This window comes from Vipera ursinii, assembly GCF_947247035.1.
Source record: "Vipera ursinii genome assembly, chromosome: 1".
Classification (NCBI taxonomy): domain Eukaryota; kingdom Metazoa; phylum Chordata; class Lepidosauria; order Squamata; family Viperidae; genus Vipera; species Vipera ursinii.
In genome coordinates, this window is record NC_139512.1 from 286,198,812 (window position 1) to 286,217,463 (window position 18,652).

Sequence of the window (18,652 nt, forward strand, 5' to 3'; positions counted from 1 at the left end):
TTATTTAGACAACTGATTGCCAAATATAACAGAATGATATATTGGACAAAAATGTAACATATACTTCAACCCACAAACAACACAACAGTGTAATCTCTTAAATCTATCAAAACAATTCATCAACAATTAGTATGCAAGCATCATGTTGCATGCTGGGCTATTGTGCATATATGTGAATGATAGTCGTCCAGGTTCAATATTTTCAAACCTGTGATATAAACTAATAATTAAGTCTGGATATTTGGCAAAAATTATTAAATATAAAATATATACCGAAGATATGGACAGGACATAAGTTTTAATAATGGGTTATACTCAGAATAACGTATTGAACAAAAAGAGAGTAAATATTTGAACAAATATTTGAACAAAAAAGAAAAAATAGACTTGAAATTTTAATTATGTTCTTAGTTCATCAATTAACTAAGTTCAAAAGAAATGTATTTGAAACAATTTACCAATCACATTTAGTGCTACATAAGTTAATTAAAATATCCCAAGAAATCAGGATTATTTTGGAGATACCAAACATTTAAAAGCCTATTATATATTTTCTGATTTTCTATACAATATTAAATTACTCTGAGGTGATGTGCTATACAGCATTTAATAATGAATCCTGTTTAGCCACATGCACTAATGTACGTGATAAATTGTGAACTCTGAAGACTTATCAGTTATGTTAGTTTTACTAATAGAGGCTATAATAAGCCTTTCAATGATATGTTTTTCCTTTATCCTGAAATTTTGATTTAATATTATTCTGAATTTGCATGATCATCTTTTGTGGTTAGCCCAATCATGGCCAAGACATTCATGCAGGGCAGCAAAGAAACCTCAAGGAACATATCTCTACAACATTTCCTGCAAAGACAACTGTGGTTACTTGGGATTTTATCATTTCAATTTTTTTCACTGTGGTGTTGGCCAATTCTTCCCCCTAGCCGATTAATTTTAAAAGCAATATTCTTCATGTCTACAGGAGAGAAAAGAAATGTCAGAGCAACAGCTACTCATAATTTATGTTTCACGTAAATTATGGCTGTCTAACTAAAGGCTAGTCACTAGCTTTTCACAAAACAGAGGACTACGGCTATATCAAGTAATCCAAGAATAAACCACTGTTTCAGATTGTGGTTAAGATGCAGTTGAAGCTTTCTATTCTTTCCAACAGAATTGTGGAAAGAAATTATGTAAAGGAACTCAAGAATCTGTCTGGATCTTTCCTTCTATAATAGCAGGATAATTGTCTGAAAGCAATTATGGAATCAATGGAACCAAATCTAGTATGGGAGAATAACTTAACAAATGAAAATTGGGCAGATCAGGTCAAGGATTATAAAGAAGAAAAAAATACCTCAAATTCAGTGTATTGCTAGAGGTAAAGCAGCTGGGGACCTACTTAGAATATTACTTACTGAAGCTGGAGGGGATTTTTGACTCCCTATATAGCTGACCTTAACTACAGGTATAACTGCATTATTTCTACCTTTAAATAAATATGCAAGAAAGGTCAGCAGATGGACAAGTTGCGATAGTAGATTATCCAGCTAAATTATTCAAATTGAAAATATTATTTCCCAACTAGTGTCACTTCAAACCCTAATGAGAATCAAAACAGGAAATTTAGCAACTAATCATTACTTGCCATCACTATCACATCTCACTAGACTTCCAGTAGACAAAAATTCAATATGGACTAAGTCAAGAATGCATCTTATTGTCAATATCACACAGCCTCATGACTTACTGTTGATAACAGGATCCCTAATGATATTAATGTTTTACAGCAGGGGTCTCCAAACTTGGCAATTTTAAGACTTGTGGATTTCAACTCCCAGAATTCCCCAACCAGCATGGCTGGCTGAGGAGTTCTGAGAGTTGAAATCCACAAGTCTTTAAGTTACCAAATTTGGAAACTCTCGTTTAACAGAAATTATGTTTACAGTGAAAGATTGATTTGGGGACCTTGATACAGCAAATTTGGATGCAATGGGCAAAATCCCCATAATATTTATAGCATTTTTAATCATTTACATTATGACATCAATATGGATGACATATTCTGAATTTATTTATTTATTTATTTATTTATTTGTTTGTTTTTATAAACCGCCCTTCTCCCGAGGGACTCGGGGCGGTGTACAGAGGAAGGAAGGTATACAGATTGAACAATAAAAAACAATAGTAAAAACAAACTGGGACCCCAATTAAGCTATCAGGCCAGGCCGGACTGCTGGAACAGGAAGGTTTTTAAGTCGCGCCGGAAGGTGCGGAGGTCGGGGGCCATCCGGATTTCGGTTGGTAAGCTGTTCCAGAGGGCTGGTGCACCCACTGAGAATGCCCTCCCCCTGGGGGCCACCAGCCGACATTCCTTGAGCGGTGGCACCCTGAGGAGGCCCTCTCTGTGGGAGCGCACAGGACGGTGGGGTGCTGACATTGGCAGAAGGTGCTCCCGTAGGTAGTCCGGACCCATGCCATGTAGGGCTTTGTATGTCAATTTAAAGGAGATTCCCCACCACATTGAACATTAATCATGATCCCACTGTATATAATTTTCTATCTGAATGTCACTCTGTAGAAAACTTCAGATAAAATGCTAAACTATGAATAATAAATTAGAATGGCTGTAATTGCAAACAATGCTAAGCCAAAACAAACAAGTACACATTATGTTTCAAGATAATAGCCAAGCTCATATAACATACAGAGACATAATGTGATTCATTTAATCTGGGTTTAGCCAATGTGGTTTGTAAAAATATAGTTTGTAGTTCAACAAGTTTTTGTGCTTTCACATATATGCTAATGCAAACCTATTATATGATTTGGGGTTAATTTCAGTCATTTTCATTAAACACAATTTTTATTTACTGTTGGAATCTCGTGCATGGCATTGAAGGGGATCATATATATCAACCCAGGTTATGTGGCAATCCTCAAATGTTTTTAATGAAGATGTAGCAATGCATATGAAAGAAGAATGGGAACTGTTGATTGACAAGAAAATCTAATTTTCTTAGTTTGTGGGTGTCAAACTCACCACGTCACGTGACATGTCGTGACTTTTTTTTGCATTGCCGGAGCTGGGGTGGGCGCGGCCTCCACATGTTTGACACCCGTCTTAGCTCATATGCAACACAGAAGCATAAACTACCACAATGGCACAGCACTCTGATTGTGTTTATATGCAGCCCTAACCCATAGTTGGCATTAACCAGGGCTTGTTGAAAACTCATAATCATGGTTTGTATATCATCATGGGTATCATCATAAAAAACCAAAAACAAATACATTACTTCTTTGTGAGATACATGAATCCAATTAATTACTGAAATTCAAGAGGGGCTGTCTATCAAAATACGATGTCATGTTAATCCAGTGGTTTTAATTACCGAGATATTGCTGTTTATAAACCATAGTCTATTACCGGTATGTCATGTAAGCAAATACAGGAAACTGTGGTTAATTCAGTAAAACTTGGTGAAGCAAATGATGGCTTAGCACTCCATATTCCAAAAATCTGTTCCCAATGACTTGGAAGATTCAAAGAGAAGGACAGAATGTTCCATTGTTTGAGAACAAATTACTTATTTATTATTACATATTGCCCAATGCAGGAATCTTGCATTCTACTTTATTCTCTGCACAGCAGCTATTAGAGCTCTAGGTGAACTGATAGTATCTACAGTACTTCCAAGCTTATCAACATATATACCTGTAGCTGTTTCTCCAACTTCTCTTAACTCCTTATGGCTGCAGCCTACTAATTAGTTTACAAGTGTGTCTACTGCTCAGGGGAAAAAGGGAAAATACACTAGAATGGTAGAGTTTAAAAAGGAACTGCCTCACGAGTTCGCCTTCAGGTGAATGGATACTTTAGGACTGCCCGTGCCCATCAAAATGTAACAGATACCTGGTCTACAGATAAGTCTCCCACTGGCAATCATTCTGTGTGATCACCCACAAAATGTTCTCAAAATTCAAAATGTGCCACCAGAAGACTCAGGGAATTGCAAACTTTATTTACATGACTTTATTCATATTAAGAAATGGAAGAAAGTTATAAAATTAATTCAAAACAGCAACAGCCAGCAGACATCACATCAAAGACACTATGCTTAAAGTTTTATTTATAATAACTATTTCTTAATTTTCATAAAATATTTTTGAACCTACAGTTACATTATAGTTAGTCTGGCTATACAGTCACAGCCATCATAAACCAAGATATCACATGACATGGACTTAGAATGGCAATCCTGGCATTCTCCATTGTGGTCACTAATTGAAAATCATGAGGTATTACTTGACCACTTACCCCGGTTGAAGCTATTCTGAGCTTGATCCTTCCCAGCCCTGAGTCTCAGTAAGGCAAGGGCCTGCCTCCAACTCCCCACCCCATCTTCCACCAAACCATGCAGCCCCAGCAAGCCTCAACCACTCCAGCCTGCCCAACAAGTGCCATCAAGCATTCAATCACTCAACTGCCTTCTCTCCCACTTCCTGACCCAACCTTTCACCTTTTGCACCGAGTTAAAGCAAAAGTATCCAACTGCCTTTTCTGTGCTCTCCCAGGCACTTCAGCTTCTCCGGCTTCCTGTACATGGCTCACCAGTAGAACGGCACCAAAGCACTAAGTCCAAGAAGTTCCAGCAGGCATTCATTTCCTCAGCTGCTTTCTTTCCAACTTCCGTGCATCAACAATAGGCACCCAACTGCCACGGCCAAACTAGAAGTTGCTTGCTGTCCTTGTTGTCTCCTTTTTAGATCTGGCTTCTCTGGCAAACATTCCCTATACGTGACTCCCTAAGCACTGTTTTCGGAAAGTTGTGCTGCCTTCAGAAAGTCTTCCAGCTTTCAAAGGCAGCACAGCTTTACCAAGACAGCACTCATATGTAGGAAATGTTCACCAGAGAAGATGGGTAAAAAAATGAGACAGCAGTGAGACACTTCTGCTTCACCTGCTGGGTGCAAAAGCTGAAAGATTGGTGCAGGGAAGCAAGAAACAAGACAGCTGGGCAAATTAATGCTTGCTGAAAAATTGCTGGGGCAACTGAGCCTCACTGGGGCATGGCAAGGAGCCGCAGAGGCACATGGTTATGAGGCTGCTTACTGCCCTGCATGGCAAGGTGCAGGCAACCAGAAAGAGTACACATGGGGGAGGAGAGAGAGAGAGATAGATGGCAGAAGTTGAAGTGCCCCTTCAGTTATTAAGTGCAGGTGGGCTGAATTTTGTTCATGTAACCATAAAGGTGCTGGAACTTTGATTACTAACAAATGCCAGAATTTGAATATTACCTGTAACAATGAAAGTCCTCACAACTTAAGTGTTCAGCAGGTGTTTACTATATTTCACATGTTTGGAAAGACTACTGTACTGAAGTATATTCACAATACTTCAGACACTCCATAAATTTCTGACAGAATTTAAATCAGACATCAAATAATGAAACAATCGGCAACTGGGGATGCCCCCTTATTTCTGTTTCCTTCCAGATTTATTTTCTTTGCCATCGTTGTTCTTTTTCTAATATTTTGTCTATTTTATGGTCTGGCCAATTTTAACTTGCAAGCAGATGGTATTTCTTGCAGATATCCCAGTAAACCACTGTTCCTACTTTGTCATAAATGCATCATTGTTGCTACTTTGTCATTCGTATGTAATTTTGAAATTGTTATTATGGTCGGCACACAGTCAGATGCTTAGACTGGAACTGGCATTTTTATCCACCTATCAAATCCTTTCCAAGAACCTGGGACAGGCAGATGTTATTATTATTAAGGCAGAAAAAAGGGGCAAGGCAGTAATCCTAGAACATGGGTGTTAAACTCGCCACATCACATGATGTGTCATGACATATCATGACTTTTTTTGCATTGCCGGAGCTGGAGTGGGCACAGCCTCCGCATGGCCCGTGGGCCGGCATTTTGACACCCCTGTCCTAGACCTTTATAAGACCTATAGCTGTTCCTTCTCTTCTACATCAGCACATTCAGCTTCTTTCCCCATCTTCATTCCTCTAATTTCTACTTCTAGAACAACTATGTGAGAAGACATTGTGGCTTGATAAAATCCAGCATGACCATTAAAATAAAGGCATTAAACTGCTGGGATTCTACATAATCAGCCACAGAGTAGTGATTTGAAATAAGGTGGTGGGCAAGATACAGGCCATGTTCACCATATGATAAGCTATTATTTGCTTTACTACAGTAAGTTACGGCTGGCTAGATATACCCAACCACCTAAGCCAGGGTTGTCAAACTGCCGGCCCGTGGGCCGGACATGTCATCGGGAAGCCACACCCACCCCATTGCCGGCAATGGTGAAAAAGCTCCAATATGTTGCACGACATCACGTGACATCGCGAGTTTGACATGTCTGACCTAAGCTGTGAACCACAAATTACTAATCAAAATGGCAGGATTCAAATATGTTAAGCCATTTAAACCATTACACACATAATGTATAAAGAACTGTTTAAAACCTCTAAAACTCTTAAATGACTTTCTTAATCAGGCTTAAATTATGCTGAGAGGTGTGTGGGGGGGTTGTCATTGTAGCACTGTGCTGTAAGTTGTATTGCTTCTGATGTCATTTCTTTTGTATCATGATTAGCCCCCAGAATGCTACATAACTCTGACTACCACTACTGATCTCCTAGCTGACAGAACTAAACATATCTATTTTTGTTATGTGTTTCAGATATTTCAGCCAGAACACTGTAGTAGGAGGCAAGGCAACAATGTAGACAGCCAGGTTCATTTCAGAGAAATGTATTCCACAGTTGAAAGTTATGGCAAAGAAAGAACAAAGTGTCGCGAATAAATTAATTTTAAGATGGATACAAAGCAACTTGTTAGGGGAAGGGCATTTCTGACTACCAGACATTTATTTGATCATAGAGCTACAGCTACTATATTGACATTATACTGCTTTTGTTTAAAACCAAGTAGAACTGGACCATTCTTATTTCAGAAATGGTTATCAAGATATCCTAAAAGGAAGCTCTCAACCATGTAACTTAATAATAGCCATTTGCATGTGTCCTGTGCACCTAAAACAGACAAATATTTCTAGTCATACAGGATTCATTCACAGCTATCATAGTTAACCATTATCAATAATCTATCCTCCATGAATAGCTTACTCTTCCAAAAGTTACATAAGTCATTGCTGACGATCTGGTGAATCATGCTTGAACTAAAAATGGTTCAAATACTCTGGCACTACCACACTTTGCTTTTGGAAGAGAGAGGCAGTGGAGACAGATACAGAAGAAGAAAACTAATTAATGAACTAGTTTGTGTACTATATGAAATAACATGCTTTTATTAGCCTTCAACCTACTATCAGCAGATCACTTTGACTAGATGACTTGGTTCCAAGAGTAACTGTGGACCAATAGTAATTTCTATCTACAGAACTCTCAGTGTTACTTATGAACTTTAGCTGAATTTATAAACAAAAAAAGTTACAGAAGAGCCCCACAATAAGATACACATGGAAAAAAAGCTATACAAGGTGTCCTCTCTAATCACATGTTTAAGGAAACATGTTTCTTTTCCATTTTTATCTATTCATAATAAGAGAGTCACATCCCACAGAACTATGGTCTACTACAGTGTTTCTCAAATTTTACAATGTTATGACTTCTTCAAGGTTTTTATGCTAATTCCAGGACATCTACAATCTACACAGGTCTAACCCCTCAGATGTAAGCATAGAATACAAGCCTTCAGTTCTCATGGCCAAGAACAGTCAAAATCAGCTGACTTGAATGACTGTTTCTCCGTTCTCACTTGCCCTTTGCTGAACAAACTGACACTTAAAAGTTTACCTGGCAGCTCTGCTTTTGCAATCTGTTCCATGGACTGTAGACTCTCTATCAAAATCAATCCATACTCAGCAGAACAAAATTCAAATGTGCAAACTTGGAGAGACGATCTTTGGTGCGACTTTGTCTTATCCCACCTTTTTTGGAATGGGAAGAACTGCATCATTCAACCGTATGCTCTTCCTTTCTTGAAGGAAGAAGTATTGCAGTTCTGCTGTGGTAGGCTGGATATTTTGAATTATGACCCATCTCCTTTTCTGTGCCTTTCCCTGGCCTTCTGTGAAAGGAGATGTTGATGTTCTTAGTACAACGGTTGCTATGCTAAGCTTCTCATGAAATAGATAGGCTACTGCCTGACTGGCTACATGTTCCATCTTTAATTGTTGACTTCTAACACTGAGGCAGTGGAGACAGGCTTGGGGAACGGGAGGCAAATTTGGTATGACTAATAAGAGGGAACGGGAAAGATTGAGGTCAAGAGAAGAAGGGGACACAAGAGAATGAGGTGGCTGGAGTCACTGAAGCAGTAGGCGTGAGCCTAAATGGACTCCAGAAGACAGTAGAAGACAGTAAGGCCTGGAGGAACGTTGTCCATGGGGTCGCGATGGGTCAGACACGACTTCGCAACTAACAACAAAAATAAGCAGGGGATTGGATTAGAAGACCTCCAAAGTCCCTTCTAACTTTGTTATTCTATTCTGTTCCATTCCGTTCCGTTCCATTCTACTCTATTCCATTCTTATATTTGGGAAGGGGGGCTTTTTAAAGGAAAACTGTACTTTAAAACTTTTCAATAAAAAAAAAGTTATTTCAATCATTACAGAGATTAGATTACTTGGAAACCAATTTAAACCAGCTTACTACTATGCACACTTTTTATAATATTTGCATTTGAAGAATTATAAGTATGAGTAATTTTAATGTATAAATTAAGACACCATCTTGAATGAACAATTGCAATCTCCAAAAAAAACCTTTTTGAGAACAGGACATTTCTAGGAAAAGCAGTGTTCCTTTTTTATTGGGAAGAGTAATAAAAATATTGGGAGAAAATGGAGAAATGTTTGTAAAAGGGTAGGAAGTGCAGGTTCATCTTATAGACTGATGCTGGATCTCAAGATGAGCATCCTTTAGCTTGGGGTTCTTTCTTTCTAATCAGCATGGCCAAAGTCAAAAATAGCCACTGACATTAATAAGATTATAAAAATCCTTAATAGTAATTTCTGTAAGCATTGTAATGAGATTAAAGAGATATGAAAAAAGAACTTTTTTAAAAAAAATTATTTACTACCTAACTTTCTGATTAAGAAAAATCATGCAAAGATATTAACCACCATGAAATATTTGTAAAAATGTTTAACAAAAGAATCAAGATTTCCAGCAAACATGCAAAAATTCATATCAGAAAATGAATAAAAATGTATATATTGAACCAGGAATATCACCACACTGTTGAAATCAGTATGAAAATGCTGAAAAACTAATATGACCATATATGATTCACATATTATCTTTTTAAGAAAAGCATTTCTACATAGTGAAGATAAGTAAGTCCCTACTAACATGTTAAAAAGAGAAAGAAAAATATAATACAAAGAGAAAAATGCTTGGAATGACAAAACTTTGTGTCTGTTAAACAAATTCAGTAAGAACAAAAAATAAAGCAACAACAGCAAAAGCTATACAATGAAAAAAGTCATATATAAATATAATTTGAGAGAAGAAAATATGAACTTTTTAAAAAAGGAGCAGAAAAACAAGGTATGTGAAACACCGGAAAAGAATTCTATGTAACAGTCACACAAGGCAAAGATTAAAGATAAGAGATTATTATATATTTAGTCTATGCCACAGAAAGGACACACAAATAAGAATTTAAGAAGGCTTGGTAATATTGTCAGTATATGGAATCAGTATAATTCACATTCCTGAACTACCCAGATTTCTTGGAATGCTATTATGCCCCTGGTTTCTCATATTTCCCAATTTTGACATTTACTTTTCAGATTTAAGAACATGCCAACATGTGTTGAAAATATACTTGTGTATTTATTTTAAAAGCTAACCCAGATTAATATGAAAATGCAGTTCAAAGAAGTATGAACACAATGTTAGCACATACCAAAACCTGACTAATTTCTCCTACTTTTTTTATACTGTTACCCGAGAGAAACAACAGAGGAAAAATAGTTGCTATTTGTTTTTTTTAACATAAATTAATGGGGAAACTATTTCTTCCTTTTAGTTAAAAATAGTTATATACTGAAATCTTTTACAGAGTTCAAACATATTCTTAGTACAAGATATATACAATTACATGCATCAAAAGCCAGCCTTGTAATGGTTTCTAACCTCAGAAGATTTGGGGTAGGAGTTGGAGGATCCAAAATGGCAACACATTAGCTACTTCTGAAATAAGCTCCTGGCTTGCAATAGGCCAAGGGTAGGCAACCTTGGCTCTCTTATGACTCGTGGACTTCAACTCCCAGAATTCCTGAGCCATCCATGCTGAGGGGAAAGGGAGAGTTTCCAAGCTGAGCCATGCTGGCTCAGGAATTCTGGGAGTTGAAGTCCACGATTCATAAAAGAGCCAAGGTTGCCTACCCCTGCAATAGGCTTACCACTTCAACCTGGATCAGCCCCAGCAACGTTACTGGGTAGAAATCACCTTTGAGCCACCACTGAGTATTGGTCAAAGGAGGAAATTGCAAAGTAACCTCTGTGATCCGCAAAATAACTTCTAGAAAACCAATGGTACAAAGCCTATTCATCACATTCATTAAATCACAAGTTTTTATTCATTTCTTAGTTCTCTGACTGAACCCAATCCTTTATCTCTTCTGATCTAGAAAGTAGGCCTGATTTCATGTATCTACATATGCCATGATATGGAATTAAACACAATGGCTGTTCTATTCAATAGATCTTTAGAATGCACTGGGCTAAATCAACAGTAAATCCGCAAGGTATTCTCATTTGCCTCCATCTTGCCTCCTTAATATAAAGTTATGAAACTGCTGGAAGAAGATTTGGAATTGTGGAGTGAGGTGCTATCAGTATGCTAACGATAATATTTAACCCTATCATACTTTGTTATTTAAGAAATCAATGCATACTGTGAAAGCTGCTAGGACGCAATACTGAATTACATAAAGATGAAAGTGAGACTGAATCTCCTGTGGGAAGCCTGCCTTACAATTTGCATAAACTCTTCAAAGGTTCACAACTTGGGAGTGCTCCTTAATCAGTAACAACTTCATTTTAAAAATATATTGTTTAGTTTTATATTTTATTGTTCATAAGACTTTATAACTGAATTATTTTGGCAATTTTGGAATGGTATAGGATTATATGTTTAAGTACTTTTTAATCATTGTGTAGAATTATATCATTCCAGCAAGATAATTTACCAGTTGTTTTCCACGATCAGTTCAAAGAGATGGTCTTAATCTTTAAAACATTAAACAGTGTAGGAGTTGGCAATATGAGGCACCTCTCATATTTTTATGCACATGGCCAATTACTAATCTCTGCAGAAAAATCCTTGAGCAGCAACTTAGATTGCAAAAGCTCACTTCCTGAGTATGTGGGAAAGGGCATTCTTTTGCTTTGTTCCTAAATAATGAAACACTGATTCTTCATTTTGTAATTTGGACTCATTCTCTTTGTACTTTAAAATGAACTAAAAGTATTTCTCTGACTTCATTAAATTGTTAGTAGATAGGATTTTATGCTATTTCAGTATGTCTTTCATTATTTTTTATGTATTATGTTCATTACACTGCTATTTATTAAAGCAACATACACAAATAAATATGTGAAACTGCGTAAGATGCTGTTGTCCTCATCTACAAGAGTTGGACAGGGTTATAACAATTCACAGTATAGTATAAACTTTTTAAGAGAAGCAAGAGAAAATGCCTGCTGTGTTAAAGTTCCGCTGTTACAAAACTTCTATGTTTCAGAACAGGACAAGAGAAGAATTTGGTGATAAGAGATAAATAACCGTATCTAAATAAGGATACTGACACAAATGGTCAATATACACAAAGGCAAATCACTTTACACGTGTGCAAAAAAGGCATTTCCCTGCACTTAAATTCTGTTCAGAATTCTGGGCAACTCAATAAACAACAATTAAAATCAAAACCAAAAAATCTGGCACTCCACCCATCCTCATCAAATACATCCAACAAGACTATCCACAGGATCCCAACTCACTCTACACAGCTACCTGAGGAAAAAGTCAGCTCTTTGTAGCCTTCTGGAAAGTTAAAAGGGTGGAAGCTTGCTGGATCCTGAAGTTCCACAAGGTAGAGGCTGCTAGAGAAAAGGGACAGTTCCTAGGTTTCATTAGCAGGCAGCATTTAAGGGGGAGGGAGGCCTGGAGCATGCCCAGTCTTAAATAACCTGATGGAGTAGGCAAATACCCTCATAAAGAAGGGGTCTCGCAAATAACCTGGCCCCATTATGGATGCATGCACTATTCAAGTATGTTAGGAAATGTCATTAACTTCAATAGACAATATAAGAAAAGTTACAACGTTCTCTATATAAAGCATGTTATCTACTAGTCTGATTCTCTCTTACTATATTACTATGTCACATTTGCTTGCCTCCCACATTTGCTTGCCTCTCAACCATAGATTTAGAAATTTATGAAATAGTTCTGATTATAATATAATTGGCTTGGTTTTCAGAGCTAGAAACAAAGTCATCTGCTCTGATTTCTATACTGTTTGCAGAAAATAATTCTTCCTGATCCCTTTGTGCATAAGCTTATGTAACTGCATTTTTTGTACAATATCCACCAATACATTCATTTTCTAAGAACTTTTTCCTAATATATGCTATTTTGCACACAGCTTCCCCAATGTATTTTTCATAATTTTATCATAGATTGATAAACCACATGAATGATGACTATTTTACTATTTGGAGAAGAATAAAAAATAAAGAATATAGCTTTGTGATATACCAGCAACATTCAATTTTAAATGCATTTATTTATTTATTTTATTTTAATTCCATTTATATCCCGCCCTTCTCCGAAGACTCAGGGCGGCTTACAAGCTTAGCAGTATTTCTATTTCTATTTAAATTGTATTTAATAGAAACTAATTCAGGAAATATGAATTAGTTTTCATTAAATAAATTTAAATAGATTTCCTATCTTCCCTATTAACAACCAACAAATTAAAAATTTGTTTAACTTATAATTACTTTTGAGCAACATTAAAACACACCTGACATTTTTAGGAAGGGTTTTTTAGAAGGGATCAAAGAAATTACTTCAGGATTCATGATTCATTTGAAAACAGTGTGCAATTCTCCACGTGATCATCTCAACAATAAAAGCAGAAAAAGCAATAAAAGCACTAGAAGTAATGGAAAACAAAATTTTCTTAAAGAAAAAACCTGTCACATTACTTATAGAAAACTACATGATTTCAATAAATTTGTACATCCTTCCGAGATGTATTTTCAATGATATACTGCTGTACTTAATCTGAATACTTGTATAAACATGTAAAATTTATATAGTTCACTGAAGTAAGAAAAGGAAGTCAGAAATCTGAACCAAGAGAGAGAGAGGGAGAGGAAAGAAATAACTTCATTTGCTGAATTTCTTTCATCTCAACACTTTCCTTTCTGGTACGTTTGTTGCTTCTCATTTCATTCAGCCACACATTTAGCACATGTTCTTAACTTTGATTCTTCTAAGAATGAATGTAAACATGCACTACTTTCAAAAATAAAGATAATCTTTAAGTTGCACCAACAGGAATGAGGCTCCAAACTGGAAAGATGCTTCGTCCCTTCATCTTTTTCAGTTTGAAGGAGGAGAAAACATACACTAAACTCCAGTTTTATTTTAGCTAAGTCCAGATTTATAATTATGTTATTTAAAATACACTGCTACGTGTTGTATGTCACCCACTATTACATGTTGTATGCTACCCAGAGTCACTTGCTTTTGAGATGGGAGGCCCTATCAATTAGATAAATAAAGCCAGAAAAAATTACTCATGGTGCATTTCTTAAGAGACTAAATAGAATGTATTTCATCAGGATTCCCATTTGCGATAACAAGCTAGGAAATATGCTAAAGTTAAACTAAATCCTAATTTGTTTCTCTTCACAGTAAACTCTAGTTCCTATGTACACATACTATCCTCTCCAAAGAGGATAAAATTAGCATAATCAGATACAAAGTAGATAGGGATTCTGAAATGTTAAAGCATTAATGTCTAGAAGGGTGGGTTGAATGTAATCTTCATCTGCTGGTATTTCCTCTCTTTCCCTGCCTACTTTTCTATATGATTATCCCTATCTCTAAAAAGTTACAAAGTTCAAAATTTGGCAGAATGTGGTTCTTCTCTTATTCCTATAATTCAAATGTAACTTGAAACTTACAATTACATTCCTATATGACTGTATTTTCTAAACAGTATTATTCTACTGCTAACTAATTGGGAATATATTAGAAACTGGCTTCCAACTAGACCCATGGGACATTGTTTTTGTCTCTACATTAATTGAAGACTGTTACTGCCAGAAGTGGCTCAGCAGATGATGGACCCAACTGATCTCTCAAAAGGTAAGCAGTGTTGGTGTTGATTACCTGGATGGGGAACTACCTGGGAATCCTGGAGCTATTGGTTAAATAAGGAAGTGTTAAAAAAAAAACCCAAAAGAAGGCAAAGCCAAACCACTGCTATCGTTACCAAGAAAACTGCATGGATGGAGTCATGAATTGAAGTCGCTTAAGAAGGTTGTTACCTTTTACTGACAGAAGTTTAGCCATTTGAATGGCTGGATAGTTCACTAGTAGCTGGGTTATTCAAAAGTTAGAATGCTAGGAACTTGGTCACACTTTCAGAAACAACTCTTACATTCTATTGACATACAATAGAAACAAGTGATCATATCAAGAGCAGTGATTTTTATTTATCTGGAAGCTGATAGCTAACAGAACAGGGTTGGCTACACAAAACTTAATGATGAAAACAAAAGAACAAGTTGTTCTTTATATAAGCCTAACAGACCATAAGCACAGCAGAACAAATTCCAAGAAGAGTACCAGTTTGTAATTTTAATCTGAAGAAGAGCAATAATTTTTACTTTATGTATTCTGAAAACTATATCCATTCCACCTTCTTCTATTCAATATTATTTTTACTTGTATTAACGTACAATGATAAGTCCAATTCACACACTATACAAAATTAGGAACAAATGATAAGTCCAATTCACAGGCTATACAAAATTAGGAACAAAGAAATTCAGATTAAAATCCCCATTCGTGCACAAGGTTCACAGAATAATCTCCAGCTAGTCATTATGTAAGCATGCAATCCAACAGGCATATAAATTGGCAGGATAAAATAGTAAGAAAGAAACAAGTACATCAACTTTCTGTCACTGAAAGAGAAGTCAGACAGTAAGATAAACAGACTGGGAAATCTCCCGCAACCCTTCAGTTCAGCTGTGACCAAGTTTAGAGAAATAGGTTCATGTATGCTTCTAAAGACAAGAGACACAGATTCAAACAAGAGTATCAAAGTAAAATACAAATACTATTTTGAATTCTACTATAGAAATCCACAATGGTATACAAAGAGTAAGGGTCTAGGTCCAGGAGATAATTCATTTGCAAAAGTGCAGCTCATTCCTTAAATAATTACATTGTTTTCAATATTTATAATCTTTTGCTAACTATAATTATTTAGTTTCTAATTTTTAAAAATATGTTAATGTATATAACAGAAAGCCACTTGTTGAAGCATGGATTAAACATCAGTATCCACACACCCCTGTCTGAATTATAAAGTAATTTGTAATGTTCATTTTATACACATATTCAATAATTTGTTAAAAAATATAACTGCCAATTCATTAAAAACAATTTATTATATGAAAGAGTCATTGAGCAAAGATGGCACTATAATATAGCTTTCTATATTTTCTCCAATACTCCACAGCTATATATTTTAAAATTGGTTATTGCTGTAATAATAATTTCTGAACAAAATAAATTTCATCCTAAATCAGGCTTAAATTTCATAAACAATGAAAATAAGTTCTGTAGTTAAATGAACAGACACTGCACTAAAATATTCATTTGTTCTCCTTGTTATTGCAAACAACCTTAATACTAATTTCAGAAAGAATATCATATGGGAAAAAAGAATCATTATGAAGTTTAATAGCTGAAAACAGCCATACTTGTATGAAGTATTTAATGTGTTATTCCTAGAGTTTCCGGCACAGCTGACGTGTAATTACAGCTATCATATCTCTAAAGAAAAGCCTTCCTTAACAGATGAAGTAACTTACAGTATTTCATAACAAAGATGGTAGACAGGGCTTATCAATTCCAGTATTATACAATGTTTCATTTTCATTTTTTCCAAAAATGTCTTTAGCAGTCTATATGAAATTCAACTTTTACCACAGTTTTAAAAAAATGATATTCATGAACAGGATTCCACACCAGATTCTGTACTTGTGGATACCGCAAGTTTAAAAATAAGGAACACACTAGATTTTTTTCCATCCCATTTACTTTTAGGATTCTGATCACCAACTGTCAGTGCCTTTCAATTAACACACATATACAGATACTGTATCCCCTGGTTAAAAACCTGCTGTTGTTTTTTTTAAATACTCTACAGCTTGCAGCAATATTTATGCGGTAGATAAATATTGTAAAGATACTTCCGGGAACTCAAAAATTTACTTCAACCAGATCCAGAACAAAGAAAAACCCATTACAGCTCTCCTTTAATTTCAATGAACAAAACAAAACAAGGTAAAGAAAAACCGCCCCCCAGCACTCCAGAAATAAAGGAAATCCTCCTTTTTTTCCTCCAGCAAGCTATCAGTTCTGGCCTAAGCAGCCATGTCCTCACTTCCCTTTAAGGTGTTGCAGAAGAAAAACTCTAGCACTTGGATTTACATTTTGCTTTCAGCACCCGCAGAGCAAGAGTATCCGAAAAACGGAAAAACTGAAAAAGTCAACTCACATATACATCACTCGCCTGAAAGCTAAAGGGAGGAAAATAATCCGCAGGCTGGAACTGAAAACGGCTACAATAAGCACATCGGGGAGTGAAGCTCGGAGAAACATAACCCTCCGCGACGCCCCATTTCCCCACCACCACCACCACACACACAAGGGGGTTTACCTTCATGATGAACTCGGGCTGCAGCAGAAAAATCCGAAAGCGAACGTGCTGCCAAGGCTGGACCTGAAATTTAAAACAAAGCACTGAGCCACCGCACCATCCCCCTTTTTCAACGGGGAGGGGGGGCCGTTTTGCAGGATCCTCTCCCCTCGTCGCCCATTCCAGCCTACCTCTCCGATGCCCTTCCCCACGGTTCCCCCCCTTTCTCTTTACGCCGCCTCTCCGCTCCTGCCACAAAAAGCCGCTGCTCTCGGGAGCCTCACACCCGCGGCTGGCTTCCCCCCTCATCCGCTGCCTTTGACGCCATTTCTGTCAGAGCAGAAACTTGCCACAACAACAACCGCTTCTTAACAAACCCCCCCCCCCACCACACACACACACACACCAACCTCCCTACGCTTGCCTCTACGCAAGCGGCTCTCGGGGCACCGCCACAGAGGGAACAAGCTCTTCATCGTTTCATTTGTTCTATCCCCGAACAAACTGGGGCTAAGTAGGGGGAAAAGCGAGACAGGTCAAGAGGTGTCCAGTCCGGACTGAGGTGCTTTCTCGCCCAGGCGCGCGCGCCCGCGCGCACACACACACACGCACACACATCCCTGCGGGAGGGGAGGTTTCTCCATTGTACTAGGGACAAGAAGCGGAGATGGGGGCGGCTCGATAAAGCTGCCCTCCTTCTTTTCCGCGTCCCCCTCGTTCCATCCCGCGTCCGAAGCCGCGGCTGCCCGCTTTTTCCCGCAAGCTGCCCCTCTCGCTCTCCCCCCAGACTCGCTCCGCTCCGTTCCCCTCCCCTCCCCCCCGGGGCGGACTCCGCGGTAGGAGTTTCAGCCACAGCCGCAGCTCCCTCTGCTCCAGCCCAGCTGGTGGGGAAGCCGGAGAAGAGGCGCTCGGGGGCGGCCAGGGCGAGCGCCTCCCTCCGAAGCCGGCCGCGGGACCGCCCGCTTTCTCCTCCCAGGCTCGGAGGTCCCGGGAAGCTGAAGCGACCAAGTGCCGCCGCCGCCGCGGCCTCAACCGAGCAGAAAAACAACAATCCCAACAGCGCTCCTTCTCCGCTCCCTCTGCTGCGGAACGGCTTCGGCCTTCGCCGGGGAGCTCCGCCAAACGCCCAGGGCCGGGGCCCCGCAGCCTCTTCCCGGGGCAACGTTACCTTTTGTTCCGCGGCCGTCGCCCGCTCGCTGGTCCCCCAAACCTGCCGGGAGGGGGGCGAGGAGGACGGAGCCTCCTCTCGACGCCGGGCCCAATCGCCCGGGCCCCGCTCCCGCGTCCGCCCCTCCCGCGATCGCCGGCCTGGCTCGGAGGCAGGGGAGGCTCGCGAAGAGGAGGCTTCTCCCTCCCGTCCGAACCCCGGTGGCGACGGCGACAGCGGCGGCTCGGCTCCAAGCCGTTCCGTCCCCTCCCCCCGATCCGACGAGTGATTGACACGCCGACGCCCGCCCTCTCCCCCGCCTTGCTCGCTTCGCATTGGCGCGCGACCCGAGCGGCCCGCCTACTCGCCGTCGCCATTAGCCGGTGCCTCAGAAACGCTGATGTAATTCCCACTCCAACTTCTATGGAAACAGAGACTCGGCTTCGTGGCGCCTTCTGGGTAACATGGTTTTGTCCCGCCCATTTGCCGCAGTC

At 38.7% G+C, this 18,652-nt stretch overlaps 1 protein-coding gene across 4 annotated transcripts in view; it reads right to left on the reverse strand.

Annotated features, from left to right (window-relative positions):
• Window positions 1–18,343, reverse strand: part of ARID4B (AT-rich interaction domain 4B) — a 90,642-nt gene extending 72,299 nt beyond the window's left edge. Inside the window, exons 1-2 of one of the 4 annotated variants that reach the window (XM_083361614.1) lie at window positions 18,180–18,343; window positions 17,033–17,095 (exon numbers count right to left, since the gene is read on the reverse strand). In XM_083361614.1, coding sequence (XP_083217740.1) covers window positions 17,033–17,038 — 6 coding nt within the window. In that variant the 5' untranslated portion in view covers window positions 17,039–17,095; window positions 18,180–18,343. Of the gene's footprint in view, window positions 1–17,032; window positions 17,096–17,421; window positions 17,746–18,179 lie in introns of those variants that run through there. The other 3 variants (XM_083361613.1, XM_083361612.1, XM_083361615.1) reach the window with 3 other exon arrangements.
• Between the last annotated feature and the right edge of the window lie 309 nt (window positions 18,344–18,652).